The sequence below is a fragment of the Adiantum capillus-veneris genome, chromosome 17, assembly GCF_014529385.1.
Source record: "Adiantum capillus-veneris isolate H3 chromosome 17, ASM1452938v2, whole genome shotgun sequence".
Taxonomy (NCBI): Eukaryota; Viridiplantae; Streptophyta; class Polypodiopsida; order Polypodiales; family Pteridaceae; genus Adiantum; species Adiantum capillus-veneris.
In genome coordinates this window covers 142,718,368-142,744,361 of record NC_140947.1, presented here as the reverse complement: position 1 = coordinate 142,744,361, position 25,994 = coordinate 142,718,368, and the positions used below count along the sequence as shown (strand labels likewise).

The window sequence follows — 25,994 nt, the reverse complement described above, 5'->3', positions numbered from 1 at the left end:
CCAAGGGGGAGAGCGTTAAGACGAAGACCGCCACATTTTTCAAAGGTGAAATATTTTTTTTTAGGCCTGATGTGCTACATAAACAACACTCCTTGACAATAATGACAAAATAGTCCTATATATATCAAGTCTTTTAGCACTGTATGCATCAGCACATCGCCTAAACTCCATTGTGAGGCATGTTCATGGAGAAAGCCAGAAGTTGTATTTCCTTTTAAACGTTGGAGAATGGTGTGCCTTTGTCCACTTAGATACAAAGTTTAACTACTACTTTTAGTCCATTTCGCGATGTACATCTTACAAGGAATCAAAGTTCAAAAGGGTCTGAGTCAAATAGAGCACAAAAGAGGCAAAGGCTTCAAGAACAAAGGTGATGGCTACATTAAGTTAAATGACACCTTCAATTGCAGTTGAAAGCAAAGCTAGCATACTACAATCGTGCTGGCCCTTCAAACACTTCAGACTTTTCTACCAATATTTACGGACGGAATGTTAAAAACACAAGCTATAAAATCCATAAAATTTTAGGATTAGATCTAAGCTTGACCCCTATGGTCTTCTTGAAACTATACTTGGAATTGACCAAGAGCTTCAAGTGACCCCATTTCAAATAACCCGAAGATACGGTCCTTGAAATGACCCAAAGATACGGTCCCTTCCAATGATGATCTGTATGAGCTTGTAAAGTAGGCACAAAGATTCACTATGTATCCTCATTGCAAGTGCCGTAGATAGTGTACCGACCCTGATTCAACATGCTAGGCACACACTACACGAGACATCACCCAGACAAAGATGAAGTTTGGAGAATCAGCTAGCAAGATCAGGGTTTCATGATGGGGAGAGAGTGAACCCTTTAATCTCTCAAATAAATGAACTAACATGACTAGATGGTGAGAGTTGCCTTACATCGTTAGTGTCAAGGGCAAAGGCAAGTCCTCTTTCAAGGACCGGGTCCAGAAAAGAATGCTGAAAAGAAGTTCAAGGGAGAATGCTGTCACTATTAAAAGAAGGCCACAAAATCCACAACTTTGTATTAAGAAGTTAGACAAGAGGTAAGTTGGGCCAAAAAGGCAAGAGGCAGACCGAAAGTAATTTTAATATATTGAGGAGATTTTGTCCCTCAAGTGAAGAATCCTCGATAGATGACTTATGGGTATGAGATAGTGGCACTTTTTGTCACATGACCCCATCACTAGCAAGAAGAGTCTCTACAAATTCATGAAGGCAATCTTTCTAGATAGCTCATCAAGGTTAAAGGAACGGTTTCACTTGTTGAAACTGATTCAAAAGAACTTTGAATGTACTATTTATTCCACAAATTAAGAGGAGTTTGCTTTAAAAAGCTTCTGTTATTACTGACCTAGGTCATGGAGTGTCCTTCATCAAGATCAGGCAGAACACTATTGACATTTCAAGAATTCTTGTTCAAACTTGGGTACAGAGGAACAAGTTGCAGAAAGGAAGTACTCTTACTACCACTGCTGAGACGAACATGGACAGGCTATGGCGTGCAAGGTTTGGCCGCATTGGATTTGCACGCAACGTACGGCTGCACATCTACACCCAATATCAAAATGAACTAAGTCATTTGTGACAGAAGAAACCACTTGTAATTCCTCAATTTGCAACATGTCTTACTCTAACACTTTGTCCCCCTCTAGCACTAAAAAGAGTCTGTCAAAAGCTACAGAATAATGATTACATCAGCAAAGAAACAGACAACAGACTTTATGGAAAAGCCTTGCATTGCTGGAAAAAAGAGAACAGTCTCAAAGCAGGAAAATACAGCCCCACCAACAGGCACCTACACAGACTGATACCTGGGTCGAGAACCCAAAGCTTGTTGGGTTACCAAAACAGAGTACTATTAAACAAAGTGGCAATCACAGATCTACCAAACACAAAGACACCCAGGTGGTTTATGCCTAGGGAGTTGTGGGCAACTCATTCATGTCTCCTTCAGAATACTTTGCTAGAAATGACGCTTGATTTCATCTGCAAAGACAAAAATGGCACAACACACACCACTATTTCATTGTCCATGTTTGTAAATAACAGGTTTCCTTCTTACTTGGAAACATACCACTTCGGTACACATACCTCTGATTCAGTAGACTCTGAAGGAGTAAACCCGTTTGCGTAAACATGACCTGGCTGATCCTGCCCATCAACTTGACAGGCAATTCGCTCATCTTCTGCTGGGTATCCAAAGACGCACTCATTTCCCATCATCTCATGATATGACTCCACTTCTTCATCCTCCATGAGCACTCCATATGATTGACCTCGTTTTGAGCCCCGCCCATCTTTTTTGAAAACTCGGGACAGTACAAAATCATTCTGAAGCCATGGATCCATTGTAAGCAAAAGAAAATGAGGAGTTCGAGCTTGCCCTAAAGCTCAGCTTTGAAAACTCTTCAATGTTTCAAAAGGCAAACTCAGCACACATTTGACCTAAACCAGTCAAAAAGGATAGGAATTGAAAATCTCTCAGATGCTGAAAGAGGGCAGACAAAATTTCACTTGTTTCAGCAGGAACTGTGGCCATGCGTGTACGCACGTCTACCTGCCCCTACCACCCCAGCAAAACGCACAAAAAAAAAAAAGTCTGCCCCCTAACAGCATTCCTTCTATTCAACCTTTACCCGCGAATGTGTTGTAGGTTTATCACAGAAAGTTGTCGATCCGTTCCAATCATTGAGTCCACACAAAAACAAGGGAAAAGCCCTTCCCTGAACAATATCAACACTCCCATTCAATAGCTTGCTGTTACCCATACAAAAACAAGGTGCCTTTGGGTGTCTCTGTGTGTGTGTGTGTGTGTGTGTGTGTGTGTGTGTGTGTGTGTGTGTGTGTGTGTGTGTGTGTGTGTGTGTGTGTGTGTGGAAAAAGAAGTTTAGTGGGGGGAATCACCTGCTTTGCCTTCAACCTCTGGATTTCATCCTCACTGAGCCGAAACTCATGCATAACCCAATCTGTCCTCTCTTCTTTCTTGGCTCGCCTGACATAATATATTAAGCATTTCCGTGTTCCCACTAACCGTGAGCCAGATAACACTGGTCTATCCTTTCCTGAAGGTTTCCATCGCCCAACTGGGGTGGCCCGATTTTCACGATTTCCCTTGGGATACTTTCTCATCTTGGGGCAAAAGAAGTACCAAAGCAGATCTTTTGTCTGGAGACATGACACTTCTGCAACCCAGAACGTAGAAATTATAACACAAGCAAACGTGCAGAAACAAAATAACAGAATGTAAGGATAAGGGTTGAGATGAAAGACCCCACTTACGTAGCTATCACAGAAAGTCAAAAAAAAAATGTTAAGTTACAAACTAAAGATGTGAGATAGAGAAAGAAAACCATATCGCAATCAACAAAGAAAGGAAGCCCAAAATAGAAACCAAATTAGGAACAAACATAAAAACATTAAGCAGAACAAACTAATGCAAAGAAATTAAAGATTAAATAAAAGATGATACCACAAAAAGCATAAACAAACTTTTTGCCCCAAAAAAAATCTGAAATGACTAGCTTTAAAGGCATCAATTGACACAACCAGCCACTCGACATCCCCACAAACATCGTCAGTGGCCAATAAAATGATTGGAACTATTAATTCAAAATAGCCTCGGTTAAAAGAAGCAGCATATTTTAGACAACTTCACTTCTCAACAAAGAAGGTAGAACTAAAAGAAAAATGAACCACCTTGATGATAGACAAAATAGATACCTTGCTTGTACATAAAAGGGGCTGAACTACAGAGTGAAGTCCTTAATAAACACAAACAATCATGACCGATCAGGAGTCTGAGATTGTATTGATCGAGCTCCAATACTCACATTCATTAAAGCAAAGCTACACACAAGACTATTTTACAAGGTGTCTATACCAATTCAAGGTTTTGAAAAAAGCAAAGGCTTTGACACGATGGAGAATTAACATTAGAATTCCTTCACAATGAGCTTGCAAAAGTACTACTTATTCAATCTCAAATCACACGAGAGTCACCATAATAGGAATTGTCTGGAAAAAATATTACATTCCAGCTGATTGCACATATATTTCCCTGAACAGCTGATGTATTATTTGAAAAACTTACAATTTGTTCTGGAATTTGTAAGTTTGTAAAAAATCAAAGTCTAGTGTGCTTGATGGCTTTGATTGCAAAGAAACTGCCTTCTTTTTTATCACTTCAGCACATAGCAAGCAGTTCCTCAAGCAGGCGATGATGGAAGTCTCCTCTCTCTGAGCTGTTCTCAAGATCTTCAATGCCAGCTGCTCTTCAAGTTGTGGATGGGGTTCAGCTCTGGGCTGCCCCAGTGGTTTAGCGACTAGTTAGTCTGGGAATTCACAGGTTGTGATTCTTCAGATCTTTCTTCTCTGCAAGCATTCGTCTCTTGGTTTTTTCCTCCATCACATTTACATGTATCATTTATCCTGTATTGAGCCCTAGATTTTTCCCCTCAGCTTTGTAATGCTTGACAATCTTCAGGGGTTTTTTCCATCTATGGTTTATCTTATACTTTGGCTTCAGGCATATTTTGTAACTTGGCAATTGCCTCATATGTAATATAAGGGGTACAAGCCCAACCTCCTTTTGTGTGTGTGTGTGTGTGTGTGTGTGTGTGACCAGAAGATGGGCTGGTCCCCCCCCCCAAAGAGAATCTTTATTAGGGAGAATCTTTTTACAAGCACAAGAACCGGAGTGACCCCTCCGTTCTAAATCATCAAACTCGATGGTCAAATCCTTCGTGCAAGAAATTCCCGATAGACGAGCTCTCATTTTCATTTCGTCTGCTCCTAGAGCGTGAAGCTTTACAGATCGCGCTTCATTCCAGAATCCCTAAGCATAGGCCGAAGCCTCCTTGCTCCTTTTTCCGTGACGGAGTACCTACAAAAACACAAACACGAAACAATTCTTATAGCGAATTCACAGTTGGTACCTGTCGCTCCAAGTGCGGAAAAGCAAACCTCGCACATTGGCTTCACCATCTATATATATATATATATATATATATATATATATATATATATATATATATATATATATATATATATATATATACATATATATATACATATATATATATATATATATACATATATATATATATATATACATATATATATATATACATATACATATACATATACATATACATATACATATATACATACATACATATATATATATATATATATATATATATATATATATATATATATATGTATGTATGTATGTATGTATGTATGTATGTATGTATGTATATATATATATATATATATATATATATATATATATATATATATATATATATCGCTTGCAAATCCCCGTCGGTACAATTTCCAATTTGTAGCGCTGGTAAAATTGGGTGGCTGAGAGAGAGGGCTGGCTGAATTTATAGGCACCCGCACCCGGTCGGAATAGCCGATGTGATGCCGGCAAAGATAGCAAAGAAGGTAGCGCTAGAGGAGAGATGGAGCGAGCGGTGATTTTAGCATGAGAAGAGAGAGAGAGATTTGATTTGATTTCATTTTGTATTAACGTCCGCGGGGGGCCAGAAATGACCCATGGGACCTCAAAGTGATACATAGTCTCCCCTCACGGGGGTGTATGTTGTGGTGTGTGTTATTCTCTTTTTGTGTTCCTATGAGTGTCTTTTGATGCTCAAGTATGCGGGTGAGGTATGTTCCGAGAGCTGTAGGGGAGGGGTCTGTCTTGGATAATAGGTCCGCAAAGGTAGAGCAACCACTTAGAAGTGGTTGAAAATTAGCCCGGATGTGAGCGTATTCTGGGCATTCCAATTTCACATGTGCTTCATCTTCGGGAGCTTGCATTGTACATGATGTGCATATCCGTTTAGAAGCATCAATTTCCAGCCAGCCCTCTGTTTCTATTTTGAGAGAGAGAGAGAGAGAGAGCCAAGTTATATTCAGCCAAATAGACTAGCGTTGGTCTTTTTTAGAGCCTTGATTTTATTTTAAGTGGACAGCCGGTCACTTTTTTTTAAAATGTGAACTTCGATAAAACTCAGCAAGCAAAAGATTGATGCTACACAGACACATTCTAGGCAGCCTTGGATGCAGTTCTCAAGCACGGATGCAATGCAGACACAAATTCCTCGCGGGAAAGCATCTGCTTTTCCCAGAAAACACTTCATATTCCACTTTTTAGAAAAAGCTTCTCAGAACCCATCGTTATTCTTGTGCTTGCGTCTTTACGCGTATTCCTTTTTCCAATTCGAATTTCCTGCAAGATCAATGGAATATTCCCTTTCCGATGCTCCCGTCACCCATCATGTGAAGCATCGGGAATATCGACTTCCCGGTCTCTCCTACCGAACTAACAGTACAACCCCTTCGCAATGCTTAATGCCACCCATCATATGACACATCAGAGTTGTCCGTTCTTGATGGCTTTCGATTCAAGTGCACACATTTGAATATCCTAATTTCAATAAATAAAAAAATTACTCAAAAAAATAAGAAAATAGTCCAGTTAGCAACAAAGAGTGCTCAGTGCGTACTCAAGGTTCCTTTTATTTCATGAGATGTGCAAAAAGCTAGAGAGAGAAGAAAGAGATATTGTGAGAGAAGGTTTTGTGAGTGAAGAGAGAGAGAAAGAAGACTAACACAGAAGGGGTCCCAAACCCCCTCCAAGGGCCCCCTCTCTATCGCTAGAAGGGTATTTGCTTTAAATTGCACCGATCCTAATACAATGGTCCTAGATGTTGAGATGTTGATGGGATCTTGCAATAGCTTGGATCTAGGAGTCTAAGGGCTGAAAATGAAAAACGCTAGAGATGCGGACGGAAATCTGCAAACTCGACGAGGCTAAAGGCTAATCTCGCATGGCCGATGTCAAGAATGGGCTGAAAGCTGAAAAACGCTGGCTGTCCTGATGGCTGAATCTGAAACACTAGGTCTAGGGCTGAGATTTGCGGCAATGATGATGATGGAAGGTGCACCGGAAGTGAATGTTGAACTTTGCTCAAGATGAGTGCTCCGAACTGCGCTCAAGGGTTCCTTTTACTTACGGAAGGGAGAGCCTTCCGCTCCTTTAGTGAGAGAGTGCAAATGATCACAAACAAAGTGGAAGAACACTGTGAATGAAGGTGCTGAGACTGAGAGATAGAGAGAGAAGAATACGACACCAGAATGTTGTCAAACCCTCCTCCAAGGGCCCAACTCTCTATGGCGAGAGAGGTCTATGCTATTGATTGCACAAATCTAATACAATGGTCTAAATGCAATGGAATTGCCGACGATGTCGACGACAATGATGACCGCAACGAGACGGGCTGAAAACTGAAAACGCTAGGGGCTGAAATCTGCAAATTTGCTATCTGTTGAATTCTGACACTGTGTTGGCGAGGACGGCGATGACGACAACGCAACGATGATGCGCTGAAAATGCAGATGCTGAAATCTGCGAACAGCAGGCTGAAACTGAAAACACTGGCTGATCTGACCGTGCGGCGAGGATCTGCTGCGGGAAGGTGAGATCTGCGAGGTTAGGGGCTGTGCCTGCGGAGTCCAAGTGCTGAAAACTGAAAACGCTGAGGCAATAGGCTGATCTGACGCCAAGAAACTGCAAAACGCTAGAGGCAATCTACAGTTGCAAAAATGCTAGAAGCTCTATACCAAAAACGCTAGGCCTGATGTGGTGCTGATGTCTGGAAATGCCAGGTACTGTCACAAATTGGTGACGTGGCTGCCTTGTACACACTGCCCTGGACACACCTGGCTGCCTGGTATACACACACCCGCCCTGCTGGACTGACATGGCTCCAAAAATTCCGCCGCAAAACGCGTTGGCAGAGCTGACATGGCAGCAACGTATGGACAAGCTGACGGCAGATTTGTACGGACGCAAATGCTGGCTGGTTTTTATTCTACGCAATGTTCTTGCTTTATTCTACTCAAGAGAAAGAGCTTTTACTGCTTTATTTTTATCCCAGTAATGGCTTGAGAGAGAACAATAAAAAAAAGGGACGCTTTATTACACAGCTTTTGGGGCTCTGCTTTTGGCATCCCTTGTAACCTTTAAATAGTGGGCAGGCCTCCCACTTCTCAGGGCATCTGGACGCAGAGTCTGAGAGTGAGAGCCTCCCACTCACTTGTACTTTTGCAACAGATTAATACAAAAAGAAATACCGAAAGGGGCGCCAGTCTTTGGGGCCAATATGTCTAGGCACGGAACTTTGTCGGGCCAGTGTCGAATCAATTGTGAACTGTAAACTGTTTTGAAGTGTATTCTTGTGGTGTCGCGGTAGAATCTCGACTTGGAGTGTCCAAGTCTATTACTGTGGTATCAGAGCACGGCCGATTTCTCTTCTACAGGAAATCCGATCCCTTTTACGCGGCACTTATGGCTTCAGACAAAGATCAGTCGACTTCCTTTGCATCCGGAGATGCGGAAAGAGATCGCAACGAAGATTCACGCGAGGAGTACGACCCGCCTCGGCCTACTCAGGCAGAGATCGAAGAGATGGAGCGTCAACGATTGATCGGCATCTCTCTCGTGCCCTTCCGTTGCACACTCTGACATGGTATTAGAGCTTCTAGGCTGAGGATTTGTCATCGCCATCCCTTGGGAGGACCCTGCGGAGGATTTCATCGCGAAGAACTGCTTCATCTCCAACAGCATTATTGGCTTCAGCCCTAGCGTTTGTGGATCTGCATCCTCTTTTGCATCCCTTTGCTCTCGCCCTCCCTCCCTCTACCTGATCGCCGCCTTCTGCCTACCCTCTGCATTTGCGTTTTTCAGCCAGCACTTTGGCCTAGCGTTTTTGCAAGAGGGCAGCCCCTTTTGGCTCTGCGTTTCCTCACTTGCCTCAGCGCTTTTCAGCCAGTTTTTGCCCTTGCGTTTTCTGTTGTAGAAGGGCAGCCAACAGACTTTAGCGTTTTTTGGGCAGGACAGCAGTAGCTTGACCAGCGTTTTTCATTTCAGCCTCTACTTGCTGATCTTGGACAGCCGGAGCCCCGCTCCTTGCCCCTCGGTCTTCCCACTTGGAAGTTGAACCCTCATGTGACTTTGCCGGTGACTTCCCGATCAACTTGCTGAAACCCCTGGTTCTTGCGGTGTTTCCAGCTCCCTTTTGCTGCCTTTTCAGGTTTTGGACAACACCTCTACTTTGCCCCTTTAGCATCCCTTCGGGTTTCCCTTGCCTCTCCCGTCACTTACACCCTACTTCGCGGTCATTTGGCGTTCTATCCGGCGCGGTTATTCAGATCCTCTTCTCACCTTTGCTCCTCTTCGTCCAACACTGAGACGTGGACTCAGATATAGGTTTTGGCACAATGCACGGATCTCCCTCGACATTGTAGATCTTCCCTCCTCGAGGCTCTCTTGCCCTCGGGAAGATGCAGGGGATTGGATTGGTACAAGTACTTATGTGAACGTGGCTTGTGTTTTCCAGTGCTACTTCTCCCTCGGTAACCCTCCCTCCCTCGCCCTCGACTGTTGTCTCTCTATTTGGGATTCCCCTATCCACCTCCTTCATTGATTCTCTGTATGATAGACCCGTGCCTCTTGGCACGACAGTCACTTCTTTTGGACATGTTCTCCTAGATGTGAGTATCCTTTGGCATCTAGATGCTTGCATGGTCTCTTCCGGCACACTGCTTCATGGTGGCTCTTTTGTCTTGCCTCTCCATGGTATAGCTTCTTCCTTGCTTCTGCTTGGTCCCATGGCTCCTCCACTTGTAGTTTGGATGTACCTATGCACTACTTACACGGTGAAGACCTCATGGATGTTCCTTGCTTTGTTGGTCTACTCCGAGGCTATGACTTCTACAACACCGGTCATTCTTCCCGATGCATCCTCTCAGCCATCCTTTACCTCACCGGAGTTCTCCTATCTCGCTTGTCTTCACGACTTGCACTTGTAGACTCTCTCTTGGATTTTTTGTCCACACCCCAGTGGTGGATGTGCTCCCACAGGTTGATTTTTCCCAGGATCTCCTCCGACTCTTTTGTCCGATATTGTGTGTCTGCCATGAAACGACAGATCATATTGCAGCTTATATACCCTCAAGACGACTCTTCTCTCGGAAGATTGCAGATACTACGGTTTCTACATGGATGGATTGCTTATCCTGTCATCTTATCTACTATGGTGGACGATGCCTTCCCTATTGAGCCTCTTCTTCCTGCTCTTCCTCCCTCTTTTGCTCTAGCTTCTTTGACTTTGATATGCTACCGGTTTCCCACCTCGGCAGTTTTCCTCTCCTCGTGGTCAAAGTGTTCCTCTTTAGGGAGGGGTCGCCATGTCTTGTCTCATACTGCTACTGGGTTCCTCCATCTCAGTGGTCATCATCACCGATGGGCTATTGGACGCTCATCTTAGGTTACTTCCTCATATATATCCTCTTTAGCAACTTATTCCGTAGCTTGCCCGCGACCTCTTTTCAAACGTAACAGTGGGAATAAAGTTCCTTCATCCCCTCTGCAAACCCTAAAGTTGGAGACAAGGGGAAAAGAGTGGTGGATGTAGATGGCTTCACTGCAGCAAGAAAAACCTTTGAATCTAGGGGGTTTTGTCGGGTTACAACTCTCATAACTATTATGAAGCCCTTCTGGAGGATGTACCCTCCCCAAAAACACTAGAAGCAATCGATAACATCATGGAAACACATGAATCAAACAAAAAAGAAAAGATCTCCACATATGAGACCCACCCACCAAGCATACATCTGGAAGTTCACATGCAAGAAACTGATAGCAAAGAAGAGATGCGGGTGGTTCATAATACACCAATATGAGGTGGGCAACCTTCAATGTCAAGGGGCTTAATGACCCCCCTAGATTGTATACTTTTAATAAGTATATGCTATCTAGCCAACTTGATTGTTTATTTAGCTTAGCATAAAAAGCACAATAGGGCGTGACAACTTTTGCATTATAGAGGTATGCAGTGCTTCTATGGAGGTAATAAAGGGGGGTGCTTAGGGGTAGTCACATGCACTGAGGCCTCTCTTAATCTTGTTTGGATATTGTATCACCCTAGTGGTTGATGCTCAATTTTTCAAGTCTCCACTCATTGCATCAGCTTCCTTGTGCGACTTGATCGGAGTTTCCTCACCCTTGGTCATCATCACATTGGTGTTGTACGGATTGTCGTGTTGTTTGGTTGGCGCTCCTCATCCTTTTCTCCCGGAATTTACATCTTCTCCAGATTTACCAGGCGTGCTGCATTCTCCTCGACAGCTTCTCCGCATCTGTTGTTGAGGGGGGGTGTTAGATTCTTCATCTCCAGATGCTTCGCACGCTGTCTCCTCACACATATCACATGCACTGGCCCTTGGTTGTGGGTTGGCCACCTGTACACCTGATGGACAGGGATCTCAGGCACGCTTAGGGTTGTTCAGCACATTTCCGACTTTAGACCTGTTTTGATCACATATTCCCCCATTTATATATAGAGTCATATTTTTAGGTCATTGGGCTATATTAAGGATTGTTGCCCGACCAACCCCTATTCTCCTATATATAGGAGGGAGGGCACCCTCTTTCTCATTGTCTCATCATCATGTAGAGTTTGCCATATGGAGTTATTGGGCTGCTAGCCTTTCCACCACCTGTCTCATGTCATGTCTCTTCTCTCTCTCTCGTGCCATTGTCTCTTTCTCTCTCTCACCTTCCGCTGCACACTCTGACAATTAGAGGGTATGCAACTACTCTAAAGTGCCTGGACATGCAAGTCTTGCGTGCTATCCTAAATCCTAGAAATAGAAGTTAGCTTGTCCACATGCACGTAGGGTTAGATGCGCACGTGATGTGACAAGTTTTAGGGTTAGGGTTTTGCGTCGAGGTCATAGACGCATCTGATCCATGCGTTCGTTTGGCCACAGATTCACTCTCCCTAGGAAGGTGGTCCATGCCAATCTCTTGGTCAAAGCCAGAATCCTCCATGTCGTTAACAGTTCTCTCTATGTGGCAGTTCTCTCTATGTGGTATTTGCATCTGTGATCATCTGCGTGGCACTAGGACATCTAAGTGACCTTCGAGTTGTGGGCTAACTTAATTGTGTTTTGATAATTCCGGTCAAGGAGCCTAAACCCTAGAGAAAAGATAAGTTGTTTTGCAAGTGTAATCGAGGACGATTACTCTTCTTTAAGAGAGGGGTATGTGACGCGTCAGGGACGTGGCAATACCGAACAAATGCTTGCCACGAAAACCCTAGCTTTATAACTTGGAATTTCTAGACATCTTTCATCAAGTGTCTCTTCTCGAGTCGATAACCTTAGAGGCCCAGTGTGATTGCATAGCTTTGAACTTCCATCACCGCTACGGGACCACTGTTTGTCCTAAGTGTTTCGATCATTCAAGAACTTATGGACCATGTTGCAGTCGATTACAATATTCTGGAAGCAAACGAACCCTCATTTTGATGCAAGTTTCCGTATGAAAACCCCGGCGTCGTTCGAGCTCATTTAACATCGAGAATGCTTTTTGAGTTTGATTAAGACACTTTTTGAATTTTGCTTGAGAAATTATTTTAAGATAATGTTTTGGAATTTGTTTGAAATGGATGGTATCTGTTTTAAACCTGTCTTGGTCCTGATTTAAGAATTGTTTGACTCTTGTTTTGAATATTGATTTCCATGATTGGTGATTTACTCCCCAGTGGAGTAGTGAGAAATGTTGTTTGATAATGTCTGAACCTCAGAATTACGCACATGGGATGTCTAAGGAGTGTTTCGTTTTATGCTTGAAAACCTTGGAACGATATAGTTGAGATGTCTAGGGAGCGTTTCGTTGTTTGCTAGAAACCTCTGAAGACGCAGACGGGATGTCTTGGGAGTGTTAAGTTGTATGCTTGAAACGTCTAAGCAACGCAGGTTGCGGTCTGGGGAGCGTCTGGTTGTATGGTTATTTGCGCCGGGGGGGGGGAGATGGTCATTAATTTATCTCAGAGAAGTGCTCAGCGACGTTGTTCGTTGTGTCTTGTAACATGTACATGTGAGCATTTGTGTTGCATTGTGATGTGCCAATCTCTAAATATTCCCAATTGGGTGTTCGGTATGTAATTTTAGTGCATCGAGACACCCGTTAAAGATCAGCACGGTTTGGGCATGATGGCTAATTTTGCTACGCCAGAATATCAAGATCTCCGATCTGGAATGAGAAGATTGAACGACCCTCAAAATGTCTCTCTTCTGAGTTTGATGCTTTTAGATGTAACTACTTTTCATGGACAGGGGGCCTTTAAGTATGTGCCAAGGGCTCATTCTCTAGCATGCTTCCGCGTGAAGATGCAGAGGAGGGAGTGCCAGCACTATACAGAGTTGAAGCAATATAAAGAAATATCGAAAGGGGCGCTAGGGTTTGGGGCCAATGCTCTCTTGGGGTGGAACTCCGCCATTCTAGGTCTCGTATGTCGTGTAGCTCTTTCAGTTAGTTGTTTTGAAGTGCTTAAAGTTTGTCTCGTCTGTTCTTTTCCCTTGGCACGTGGTCCCCTCTTATTACAATTCTTACCACACATCGGTCTGTAAATGAATGGATAAAGAACTTGAGCGTCATAACCAAAATCTCACATATTGTTCCCCAAAACAAACTCGTACACCATGGGTCTCTATAAGCCAGGACAGATTTAAGCATCCCATGAATCCGAAAGATATGTGCAACGAAAAGTTTAGCCAAATGACCAACTTCCACTCTCCTCTTTTGTAAGGTGCAACGGAAGTGAATGTTGAACTTTGCTCAAGATGAGTGTTCCGAACTGTGCTCAAGGGTTTCCTTTACTTACGGAAGGGAGAGCCTTCCGTTCCTTTAGTAAGAGAGAGCAATGGACACAAACAAAGTGGTGAACACTGTGAATGAAGGTGTTGAGATTGAGAGATAGAGAGAGAAGAATACGACACCAGAATGTTGTCAAACCCTCCTCCGAAGGCCCCACTCTCTATGGCAAGAGCGGTCTACTATTGATTGCACAAATCTCTACGACGCTTAGACTTGCCGACGATGTCAACGACGATGAGGACGACGACGAGACGGGCTGAAATCTGAAAATGCTAAGGGCTGAAATCTGCAAATCTTTATCTGCTGAATTCTGACTCTATGTCGGTGATGATGTCGATGACAACGATGCGACGATGACGCGCTCAAAACGCAGATGCTGAAATCTGTGTTTTCCGGGCTGAAATTGCAAACTACGTGGGATCTGACCGTGCGGGGAGGATCTACTGTGGGAAGGTGAGATCTGCGAGGTTTGGGGATTTTGTTGCGGAAACTGACTGCTGAAAACTAAAAACGCTGGGCCTAGGGCTGAATCTATCGCGAAGATCTGCCAAACGTTGAATGTCCTGCTGCTCCAAAAATGCTACTGCTGAATTCTGTTGTCGTTGTGGATTCTGCTAATGCTAGGACTGATCTACTATCTGCGGGGGAAACTGCTAACGCTAGGGCTGATCTAAGGTCGTACGGTCACCGAGAATCTGCAAGTGCAAAAACGTTGGCTGATCTGATGCAAAACGCTAGGCCTTCTGGTGAGTGAAAACGCTAGAGTTGTCGCGGGGGGGAGTCTGGCTGAGAAGTTGCCTGATGAACACCAGGTTCCTGCTGCCTCTTCTGCCAGAAAGTGCTATCGCTAGGTTTCTTATATACAAACTTAGCAAAATTGCCCTACCTAGTTTTCAACAAAAGTCACTTAAAAATAATAAGTGAAAAATGTCAAAAATAGGGAAAATAGGTCTATACATTGTAAAAATGCTCCTGATGGGTTTTGATTGTAATCTGATAATCATGCTTTGTGCAACTAGAGGATATGCATCTACTCTAAGTGCCTGGACATGCACGCTCTGCGAAAAGACTCACAAAAGTGCCAAATCACTTCCTATTCTAGACGGACTGAATTGAACTGAACCCATGTGTCACCAACGTGTGACTACTATCTATCCTTTTTGTTGATTTCTTTCTTATTATTTATTCATTTTCACTTTTTGGAAACACCCTCGGGAAATCTAACTGCCCTGCATTGCATAGCTAGTGTGGAACTGTTCAGAGGGAGTCCAGGCCTGAGGGCAAGAGAGCACTAGGGTTGGACAAGGACTATGGTTAGCCAAAGTGGGGTCATTGACTAGCCAAAGTGGAATCCTTTGCTACAGAGGCTACATTTCAGTTCTTGGTGTGGCTAGAGTGTACAAAGAGGGTCAGATGACCTAGAAAGATACAATGACAGCATCTCCTAATATTTTGGGAACTGCTATTTTGGGACCTGAAAATGTGTTCGCGTCCGGAATGACAAGGGGACATTTTATTACTCTGCCGTGAAGTCAACTGGGCAACCGGCCGGGAGATTTTTAGGCGGCAACCCCGAAACGGGAAATAGCCTGTAAATGTGCCAAGTGGCACATTTCTGTGCACTTTCCTCATGCAGGAAGAAGTGGCACTGATTTTAGGAGAAGGGAGGCTCATCTTCAATCTGTCACAGGTTGAGAGCTATGGAGTGCTTCCTTTCCCTCTTATGTATAGTACGATGCCAGGAGTGATGCCCTATACGCTACGCACTACCCTCTCTCTCCCCTATGGCAGTATGTTATGCCCCTCTAGTGGGCTTTTCAATTGACCAATGTACAGTTGTGTGGGTTCATGCGCGATTGCCGAGGCAAGAGCCTCTTGCACAAGTACTGGATTAGCTAGCGGCTAATCCCCCGCAGGTACAAGTAATTCGGAGAGGTTTCACATGCGAAATCTCGTCCGATTCAAAGGGCAAGTAGCCCTACAGGTGCGAGAGCTCGAGGACTTGCTACGGATGCAACCGGCACGCAAAACGGAACCCGAAACAGTGAATTACAGCCTGCTGTGTATTTTTGCAGGTTTAGGGTTCGGCCCTAAACGGACCCTAATACCCCCAGGAGGTTCGGGGACGCGAGGGGACCGCTGTACAAGTGATCTGGCGCATTTTCAGGGCAGAAAACAGAGAATTCAGCGTGCTGCAGATTCTCGCCAGGTTTTGCAAAGTGTCTGTATCCGTCGGGAAAGTCATCCAATGCGTGGGAATACTGACTGTGAAGGGTCCTAGTACAGTTATGCTGCCGAAATCAGGCCAAAACAGTTGAAATTCAGCCAAGATTGTGCGGGGCAGCTTGTAGGGAACCACAGCTTTTATTCCCTCTCTTAAAGAATAAACAAATACCGAAAGGGGCGCCTAATTTAGGGGCCAATCTGATGTCGGTCTTCTCATACACGTGCAATCTAGCAACCTGTATCCCTTTCCCCTTTGTTGTGTCTTGAAAGTACAGGTAAAGTGGGCGACAAATTAGATTGGTGAAAGCAAATAAGGTTTAAGTCTAAGGTCTACCGCCCTTTTTGGATTAACATGTCGTGAAGTAGCTTGTCCACGTACACATGAGGTTAGATGTGCACATCCCCTCCTTTTCAAAGTGAGGTACTCTTACCGAACTGTATGGCGTCGAGGGAGATCTCCAACAGGGTATGGAATCCTGGAAAGGACTCTTCGCCGGCCCATTCTGTGCGTGGGTCATGTGATACTTGATCTTCATAAAGGTCTACAAAGCCTTCTTCTTTGGGCCGCGCCGAAAGCAAAACGAAGTCTCTTGAGGCTCCTTCAATGCTTCAACTTCGTCTACAGTCATTGCGTCTACCTTCTTTAAGAATCTCCGAGAATGAAAATTCTTGAAGCCACTTTCAACACAAAAACATGAACATACCCATTCCATGTAAAGTGACTGGAAAAATTCTAGTCTTTCGAAAAAAATTGTGCATGCAATGTAGATAAACATATAGACGGAGTGCCAAACCGTTCATCAAACACACACAAACAATGGGGTTGAAGCTTGACTTTCTGATCTAAATCAATCAACTGTTGCAAATCACAATGGAAATGCCGATGCTTGATGCTCAATCCTTCTTGTGCTCTTTCGACAACTGTGTCGTGCCAAGGAAGAGACATGGAATGTGAATTCTTTGAATGCAAACATTTCATCTTTCCATGAGTAATCCGCATACATCCGTGCTCATTCATGAGTGAATCGTGCTCATCATACAATATGTCATGCCTGTGAAAAGGGATCACATAAGAACGGTGACTAAAATATAGAAAAGCATCACGAAGGAAACACTCGAACAATGCGTGCTGACTAATCATTCAAACACATAATACTTCCTGTGAGGGATCTTTGGACCTAAGCTCGAGAGCCAAGATCGTTTCTTCCTGAGGGGGTTCTTTGGACCTAGGCTCGAGAGCCAAGATCGGTTCTTCCTGAGGGGGTTCTTGGAGTCTGGACCTCGACTCAAAAGCCAAGATCAGTTCTTCGTGATTGATCGAATCTGCAACGAGGTTAGCTTTACTAGCAAAAGTATCAACTAAACCATCATCCTTGTGAACAATCACATCGTGATCCTGCAAATCATCATGCTTATGAGAAATCACATCTTGATCATGCATATCATTATCATGCAATTCATCATGCTTGTCATTATCAACCAAATCATGTGTCGTGCTTTGGAGAAGAAGAGACTGAGAGAGTCTTCTTTTCCCGAATCTCTTGCATCTGTGCCTGCACTTGAGAAAAGAGTCGCAACATCTCTTTCATGTGTTGGTCGTTCATTTCTTGTCTTGCTTTGTTCTCGCGATCAAATGCTGCTTGTCCTTCTTTGTTCTCGCGATCAAATTCTGCTTCTCTTTCTTTGTTTTCACGATCCAACTTTGCTTCTTGAGCTTTGGCTTCCAAGTGTGCTTGCTCATGCTCACGCTCTATGGCTGCCATTCTTTCTTCGTGTTCACGTTCTATTTCTGCTTTTCTTTCTGCAGCCCCCAAGCGTGCTTGCTTGCGCTCACGCTCAAAGTCGGCCATTCTTTCTGCTTTTCTTGCTTCGTGTTCTAACTTCCTTTCCATAAACAACTGCTTCAACTCCTCCATAGGAGTTAGTGCAATCCTTGGCGTAGATGGGGAAGGGGGAGGGTCGGAAAAACCTCCTGGTGGGTAAAATTCTTCTTCGCCTCTCTCATGCTCATCACCTCCAAACAAAGTATCCATTCCGCTTCGAATGATGACCATCCACTGAAGTCGTAGGTTCTTGTGGGTTCTTGTGGTCTTGGGTTCTTAAGTTCACAAGGAACTTGGGTTCTTGGTTCTTGGGGTTCTTGAGTTCTTGAGGTTCTTGCGGGTCTTGAGGTTCTTGAGGTTCTTGGGTTCTTGAGGTTCTTCTTTCGCTTGCAATCTGTGTTAGAGAAGAATCTTCTCTTCACCCGAGTTCTGCTCTTTTCCGCAGGCGCACCCCTTGGCGGCTTGCGCTCACACCAATGTTGCTTTTTCCCACCTCACGTCGATTGGCCGGCCGCTAAGTGCACGGTCCGCTCTCAATGAGTGAAAAGAGGCACAAGGGGAAGCTGGACAAGCCCTTCTTTCTTGGGTTTCCTATCACTCTTCAAAAACACGATTAGGAATCGACACGCCCAAGAGAACTTGGGTTACGTGCGACCGCAACAAGCAAAAAAAAAATATGTGATTCTTTCCTTGAGTGATACAAAACACTGCCAAAGCTCTCATACCAATGTAAGGTGCAGTGGAAGTGAATGTTAAACTTTGCTCAAGATGAGTGCTCCGAACTGTGCTCAAGGGTTTTAAAACGCCCGACCCTTTGGAGCTCTTTGGCAACGGCACTTTTCTCCCACCATTACACATTGACCCAGCGTGTTCAAACGTTGAAGGCCAGCAGGTGTTGGTCGGAACTTGTCTACTCAGAAGGTCCTTGAAGTCGACGTTTTGGTGACTCGGAGCCCAAGAAAGGGGCATCCGAAAAGACACTTTTGGAAGGCTTGGGCAACGAAGAGGCAAAGCTTTTTTTTGTTGCGGAGCGTTGATTTGCAACTCGAGAGATCGACCAGTTTGGAGTTTTGGACTCCAAAGAGGAAAAGCGGATTGCAGTGAGTGCGGAGCGGCTTGGGGAATTTTTATCGGCTTGGATGGAATTCTTAGCCATTGCTATGCACAGTTTATTGTGGAGCTTTGGATTTGTTCGAGGCCTACCACAAGGCAAACGTGCGAAGCGGCTATCGGCGATAGTGTTTCAGATTTCAGAGAGGGATAGCAGATTGTGCGGAGCCCATTGCGAGTGGAGTTCTCTTTGCAGTGGAGTTGAAGCAGCTTGGATCTTTTTCGGCTTGATTTGTACGGCCATTTTTTGAAGTGCGAGAACGTACCCGATTACCAGATCTTGCAACTTCAAAATGGCCTCTCCTTGCTTGAGCACCCGCGACGCCAGCAACCAAAGACAACCAAAAGCTATGGATAACAAATTGTCAACCATCTATTTAGCAACCTATGCAATGGCCCAATTCTCATGAAACCTGACACATTGTTTGGCTCGAGTTTGTGAAGTCAAAAGCAAATGGAGGAGTTCGCTAGAGGACAGCGGCAAAGGTCAGTTGGACAAGGATGACAGTACCAGCACTCCATTATTGTGATTCGACATTTTGTTTGGCTCGGGAGTTTGAAGCCAAAGGCAAAAGCAAGAACTCCTAGATAAACAAAAACAAAGGCAAGCTGGACAAAGATTACGGTCATTAAAATTTGACATAGGACATTGGCATGGTACTCGCGGCGGTGGCCACGGTGGCCTCGACGTCAGATTTCTAGTCAAATAACCGGTGTCACCACTAGCTTCAGCCAAAGAGAGGCTTGTGAGTGGCAGAGAGGGGCCCTCCCTCTTCTATTGAAATATGGCCAATTTGTTGTAATTACATCTCTCTGATAAGTCATAAGATTTCCCAGAAGCTAGTTGCACCTTTTACTTTTTTATGCCTTCCATGCATTATAACCGGAGTGGAATGTAAAATCATATTTACCTGATTTTCCTATAGGTCGACTTCACCCTCCGAAAGTGGTTAATATAATCTTTCTTTCTCTCTGGTACTCCCAACTTCCCCTACACAATTTGACACCTACATGTTCTACATAATTTAAAGGCATTGCATGACCTACAATTGCCTTCCCACGACCACAATAATCGATTACAAATATTACCTTCTATGTAAGGATTCTAGGTACTAATCCTTAATTAAGTACTTAAATTCATGATTAAGACTTAAGAAACTTAAACTTGACTCAGAAATAAGACTTACAAGACTCTGTGTTTGATTCCTTGATTGATTGACATGTGTTACAAGGGTGTTCTTATATAGAAATTGAAGAGACACGATAAGAAGACATGACCATAGGTCAAGGGACATGACTCTAGGCCAATAGTCGTGTCCTTATGCTCTAGAGTCGTGACCCTTTGGCGTAAAGGTGCAGCCATTCGCTCAAGAGACATGGCTATTCACCAAACAGGTGCGACTCTTGGGCGAAGAGACATCCTTTGAAGAACAGGGATCTTTGATCTAGTACATCTTTGTATCTACAAAAGAATCAAGTGAAGAAGGTAATACAAAGGCAAAGAATACATCACAATCGTGACATTCCCTCCCATTTAAAATAAAACCCAAGGATAGTTGTACAAAATCCGGGAGACGGAAAATGTATTTCTGCTTGCTTCTACATCCAAAGCTCTAACTGCTAAGTCCTACGTCATGGCATTGTTATTGACCATAACTATTTTGCCAAATTGAAAGTTGATCATACTGCACTAGATTAGTGCCTTTGTCAAAGTCATTTGGAACTTCGAGCTGTGTCCAAGAAAAGATTGAATCTTTATCAACTTCAAGTGAAAACTTTTCTATTGAGAGATGACCATTGGTTGGAAATCTGCAAGGTATTCCATTGGTTTATTTGGAACAATAAAATCCTCTTGAAGGGATGTCGTAGACTGAGACAGAGTAGTGTTTGGAGGTATATCCATCTATAAAGGTTTATCAATAGAACAAGTTGTCTCCAAAGATTCAATTGCAGCAACTAAAGTCGTGCTGCAAGAGTCTGCATCTGATTTATCCTTTGCACCGCTGAAGGCAAGGACTCGAGTCTTCAAGTTTGAAGGATTCTCATTCACCATAGCATCTGGTATCTGTTTAGAGACAAAGACTTTATTCTGCAAGGGTGGTGACGAGGTGAATTTTTCTGCCTGGATCACGATCAAAGAAGGGGTTATATGCTTGTCCGTTGTCACATAAGAACCGGAATGTTTTGAATCCTCAGCTTTCTCAGCGGGTATTAAGGCTTCCAATAGAAGAGGGAGGTTGAGGGAGTTGTTGCCTCTTATACCTCTGAAAAATCCTCTTGCACAAGGAAAAGATCAATAAATCTTCAACTTTCCCACCATTAGACAAGAAAGGCTTAAATGTAGGTCATGACTCGGGAGGGGGAACTTGTCCAACGTCGCGGCATTCACGACCGAGTACTTGACTAGGGTCGGATATGTGCCACTAAGAAAGCCCATCTTGATATTGATGATTACGTTTTAAAATGAGATCCTTTGGAAGCTTCATGTTGTTGCTTTTGTTGCTGATGATTTCAATAAGAAGTAGGTTGCTTAGAACTATAACATTTCCAAGAATATTCATGCTAAGACTTTTGCTGCTCGCACGAAGGTACTTTGTGTCTAGTTGTCTCTAAGAAACTATGCTTTGGGTGAGAAAATTTCGGATGCAAAACCTTTGATTTGAGCAATTCGTCTTGGTCGAATATTGAAGCTTCTAAAGATGGCAGATAAGCAGCATGTGTAGTTCGAGAAGCAGTAGAATGACTTTGACAAGAGGTTTGCGTCTGCATCTTCTCCAAGTGAATGTTGATCGATGCGAGACTTGTCAAAAGTGTGGCCATCTGCTCTTTGAGAACTACTATCGAGTCCTCGGGTGAAATAGAGTCGTTGCCATCTTGTGATTCAACCATGCCGATTGCTTCGATGGAATAATTGAAATTGTGGCGTGACGATGTGTCACATACAACATGTATTCCTGTTGTATGGGGTTGGCCTCTAAAGCAGGTAACAGGTGTTGTGAAACCAGTCCTGGAGGAGGGCTCTCTGCTGCAGGTACCAATGCGAGAACAAGTTCGGATACTTGTTTTGGGAGAGGTTCCGGTTCTGGTTTCCGGGAGAACCTCTTCTTGGAGTTCGTCAATGTACGAGATTTACGAAAGAGGTTCGTTGGCCACGGCTGGGAAATGTACCGCGCGTAGGAGATGCACACAAGGCCAGCGTTGGGTGATGGGGTAGGAGCAGCCTGCTACAATTTAAATCGTTGGTTGGAGGACATTTTGTTAAGTGACGTAAGTTTTAATTGTTGAAGAGGTGCACCTATAAGGTGTGTTCACATGGGGTTCAATTTAGAGGTTGGTTGGCTATTGTAAATCATTGAAATTGAGGGCACTTCACTAGCGTACAATCTGTTGGCTGAGATCGTTAAAAAAAAACATTACGCTATTGATGTATTAGGCGTAAGTAACCCCGTGAAAGTTCACAAGGGACAGCCAACGAAAGGTTTTTTTTCAGAAATCAGCCCAGCGATTCAGCCTGACGCTTCAGCCCAGCAAAGGTAAAAAGACTACACCAAGGGTCATACCCGCTGGGAAAGAGTGCGAGCGCAGAAGAAAAAAGAGGGGTTGGCTGCCTGCACTTTGCCTTTTTACATGAAGGGGTGCAAGCTTGAACTCGAAGAGGCACATCCCCTCGAGTAGCCTCATAAAGAGTCATCAGCATCCCCGGTACGCCCACACATAGTTGTGTGCTGTCCCTTTATTTATAGATTTGGAACAAAAGTAAATTTAGGTTAACTCATGCTTGTAGTTGTGTGTATACCAGCTTTCTTCTGCTTCTATACAACTCTGGGAAGGGAAGAGGTTGAAGAGGGAGCGGCAAGGGTGAGAGGCTAACAACCTTCGGGTCCTCAGAAAAAATTTGCTCCGATACCACTGTAAGGATTCTAGGTACTAATCCTTGATTAAGTACTTGAATTCATGATTAAGACTTGAGAAACTTAAACTTGACTCAGGAATAAGACTTAGAAGACTCTGTGTTTCATTCCTTGATTGATTGAAATGTGTTACAAGGGTGTTCTTATATAGAAATTGAAGAAACAAGATGAAAAGACATGACCATAGGTCAAGAGACATGACTCTAAACCAATAGTCGTGTCCTTCTGTTGTAGAGTCGTGACCTTTCGGTGTAAAGGTGTAGCCATTCGTCGAAGAGGCATGGCTATTCACCAAACAAGTGTGACTCTTGGGCAAAGAGACACATCCTTTCAAGAACAAGGGTCTCTAACTTTGGTACGTCTTCGTACCACAAAAGAATTAAGTGAAGAAGATAATACAAAGACAAAAGAATACGTCACAATCGTGACATTATATTCTTGTCTTTAAGTAGCTGACTTTGACAAAGAATTCTATGAATTTAACCAATGCTTAAGCATTGACACTGTTGTTTAAGCTCAGAGAAAAGGACTGTCTAACCTTTTCTCAGATGAACCTTGGTGAGCGTCTGCAATGAATGCTTCGCAATACTAGGTGGGTTGGCTTTTCCTCCTCTATATGGCTTAAGACTTATAGACTAAATACAAAATAGTGCATTTTGCTTTATACTAGCGATTCAAATAACACTCCTACAGGAGGCAAACAATACCTGCATCTAACTACATGTAGATTATTCTAAGGTTTGCGTAAACATCAAACATTTTTTCATAAGCATGTTTTATGGTCCATCCTTTTTCTTGATTGCTAATAAATCTAACATCAAAACACCCAAAACGAGAATGTCTGACATAACAAAGAACGCCGCAATTTGCATATGTACTTTGGGGTTTGAACATACCATGAAGATCCCAAGGCTCAAACTCATAAAGATCAATCTCGGCTATAATATCCAGCTCCATTTTGAGGCCACATATCTTGCGCTTCAGATAGTAGAGAATGATCTCCTGATCAGTTGGATGAAACCTGAACCCAGGAGGAAGGAAATATTTCCCTGCGAGCAAGATTCCTTCCTCATCTTGTTCGGAACCATCAGGAGGTACACAAGGCAGGTGGATAAAGTCAGTGCCAAGCGATAAAGCACACTCCGCATCCACGCTGATCTCCTCTACATTTGCGAAAGAACACTCTTTGGCTCCAATGTCAAGCTCCTTGGCAGGTGACAAGCAAGATTGGGGGGCAGCCATGGTGGCAGCCCAAATCTATGACCGCTTAGAGCAGAGTCTCAAGCAATTGGCAGTCCCTTACCATTACCTGGAGGCGACCAAGACCATAAGTTACGGCCATGTGTATGCTGCACAGACAGCAACTTCTTTATGTAAAGAATGGATTCTTGGGTAGTGTTGAATGCCCAAGAACCAGATGGTTCTACTCGGTTTGGCCTGCTGGGTTTCCATATGAAAGAGAGAGTCTCCTGCGGGAGAAGAAAGAAAAACTAGCGACTCCCCATTTCGCACTAATTTAAGCTTGGCGAACCTTCTCCTCTAGGCAACTCTGCTCTAGCTGGATTCTTCCGCTGCTCTTATGCAAAACAGGCACAGCCCAATTCTCCTTCAGTATCCTACACCTCCTTCTTCGCACTTAAGTAAACTTAGCATACATGTAGCCTGCATGGAGGCGTTCCTGCTCTTCTGTATGTTGCCCGCATGGCAGCTTCAGTCAGAGAAGGGTTGTAAGGCCCAAGCAAAACAATTCTCATGGGGTGAATAAACAATAATTATTTACACTTGTCACAACAGCATACTGTATTTTGGTATCTTCCATAGGATATCAAATTATTTGACCAAACAGAGAAGAGTGATGGTCCATACTCTCAAATGAAGGCCTCGTATACAAAAGGGACTTGCGCACACACACCCTCACACAGTATTGAGGGGAGTGGGATCACTCAATTACATGTGGTGTATGGGTTTGTAATGTTTCAAACCCTACGCAAGAACAGAAAGCTCATTGTGCACTTGCCAAATTCACATGATCGCTAGGGGGAGGTGGAGCACCCCCACACACACACACCCCCCCCCCCCCCCCCCCCCCCCCCCCAAAAAAAGAAAAAAGAAAAAAGAAAGACTTATCCTTATCTTACCAATACATTTAATATTACTACAAATGCCTTGCATATGAAAGAAGGCAAACACAAAGAATTTGATACCACAACACCCTTGAGCTAGTCTATCTATTTTACTCTATTATGGCAAGTCCTTTTCAGGCTCGCCACGTGACACAGGAGGAGCAAACCAGACTTGACGGAGCTGATCGGACACCTACAACAAGGAAAAGAGCCGAGGGGAAGCTGATGGGTCGCAAGAGCATCATGATGGAACGTGAAGAGGCAGGGAGTGGAGGTAGCCGAACATGCAGTCCAACTCACACCATCGTTGTTGCACTACGCGAGAGAGAGAGAGAGAGAGAGAGAGAGAGAGAGAGAGAGAGAGTTTTGTTGTCCGAGATGCTGCAAACGACAAAAGTTACTGCTGCAAACGAGAGAGCTGCTATCCAAGCTGGCGCACAGAGAGAGAGAGAGAGAGAGAGAGAGAGAGAGAGAGAGAGAGAGAGAGCTATTGTCAGAGTTGGTGCAGACGACGAAAGCTGTTGAAGTTGCGGAGAGAGAGAGAGAGAGAGAGAGAGAGAGAGAGAGAGAGAGAGAGAGAGAGAGAGAGAGAGAGCTATTGTCAGAGTTGGTGCAGACGACGAAAGTTGTAGATGTTGCACAGAGAGAGAGAGAGAGAGAGAGAGAGAGAGCTTATGTCCGTCGTTGCTGCACTACGCGCGTGAGAGAGAGAGAGAGAGAGAGAGAGAGAGACTTGTTGTCTGAGCTGTTGCAGACAACAAAAGCTATTGTTGCAGACGAGAAAGTTGTTATCCAAGCTGATGCAGAGAGAGAGAGAGAGAGAGCTACTGTCTGAGCTGGTGCAAACGACGAAAGTTGTTGAAGCTACAGACAACAAAAGCCTAGCTAGGTATTTAGTCCCAACTAAAGCAACCTCTCTTTATCATGAGTGTATTACACTATATGTCTTTAGTTTCTCTTTTGTCCTCGAGAAAAGACTCAAAATTTTAAAATTTCTATCTAACTCACCTTAGATAGCCATGGCAAAACCACATCCCCCACTAGAAAAGTA

At 43.9% G+C, this 25,994-nt stretch overlaps 1 protein-coding gene across 2 annotated transcripts; it reads right to left on the bottom strand.

The window, feature by feature from the left end:
- Positions 1 to 1,369: 1,369 nt before the first annotated feature.
- On the bottom strand, positions 1,370 to 24,730 carry LOC147438225 (NAC domain-containing protein 53-like). Of its 2 annotated transcripts, XM_086487526.1 has the most exons (6): positions 23,717 to 24,730; positions 2,917 to 3,194; positions 2,104 to 2,343; positions 1,972 to 1,998; positions 1,642 to 1,677; positions 1,370 to 1,560 (listed from the first exon to the last, which is right to left on the bottom strand). In XM_086487526.1, exons 1-6 carry the CDS (start codon positions 24,060 to 24,062, stop codon positions 1,429 to 1,431), a joined length of 1,059 nt encoding a protein of 352 aa, XP_086343652.1. In that variant the 5' UTR covers positions 24,063 to 24,730; the 3' UTR covers positions 1,370 to 1,428. The 2 variants fall into 2 exon arrangements, with proteins under 2 accessions (XP_086343652.1, XP_086343651.1); XM_086487525.1 differs by lacking the exons at positions 1,370 to 1,560; positions 1,642 to 1,677 and adding an exon at positions 2,649 to 2,735 and having other exon boundaries at positions 1,732 to 1,998; positions 23,717 to 24,727.
- Between the last annotated feature and the right edge of the window lie 1,264 nt (positions 24,731 to 25,994).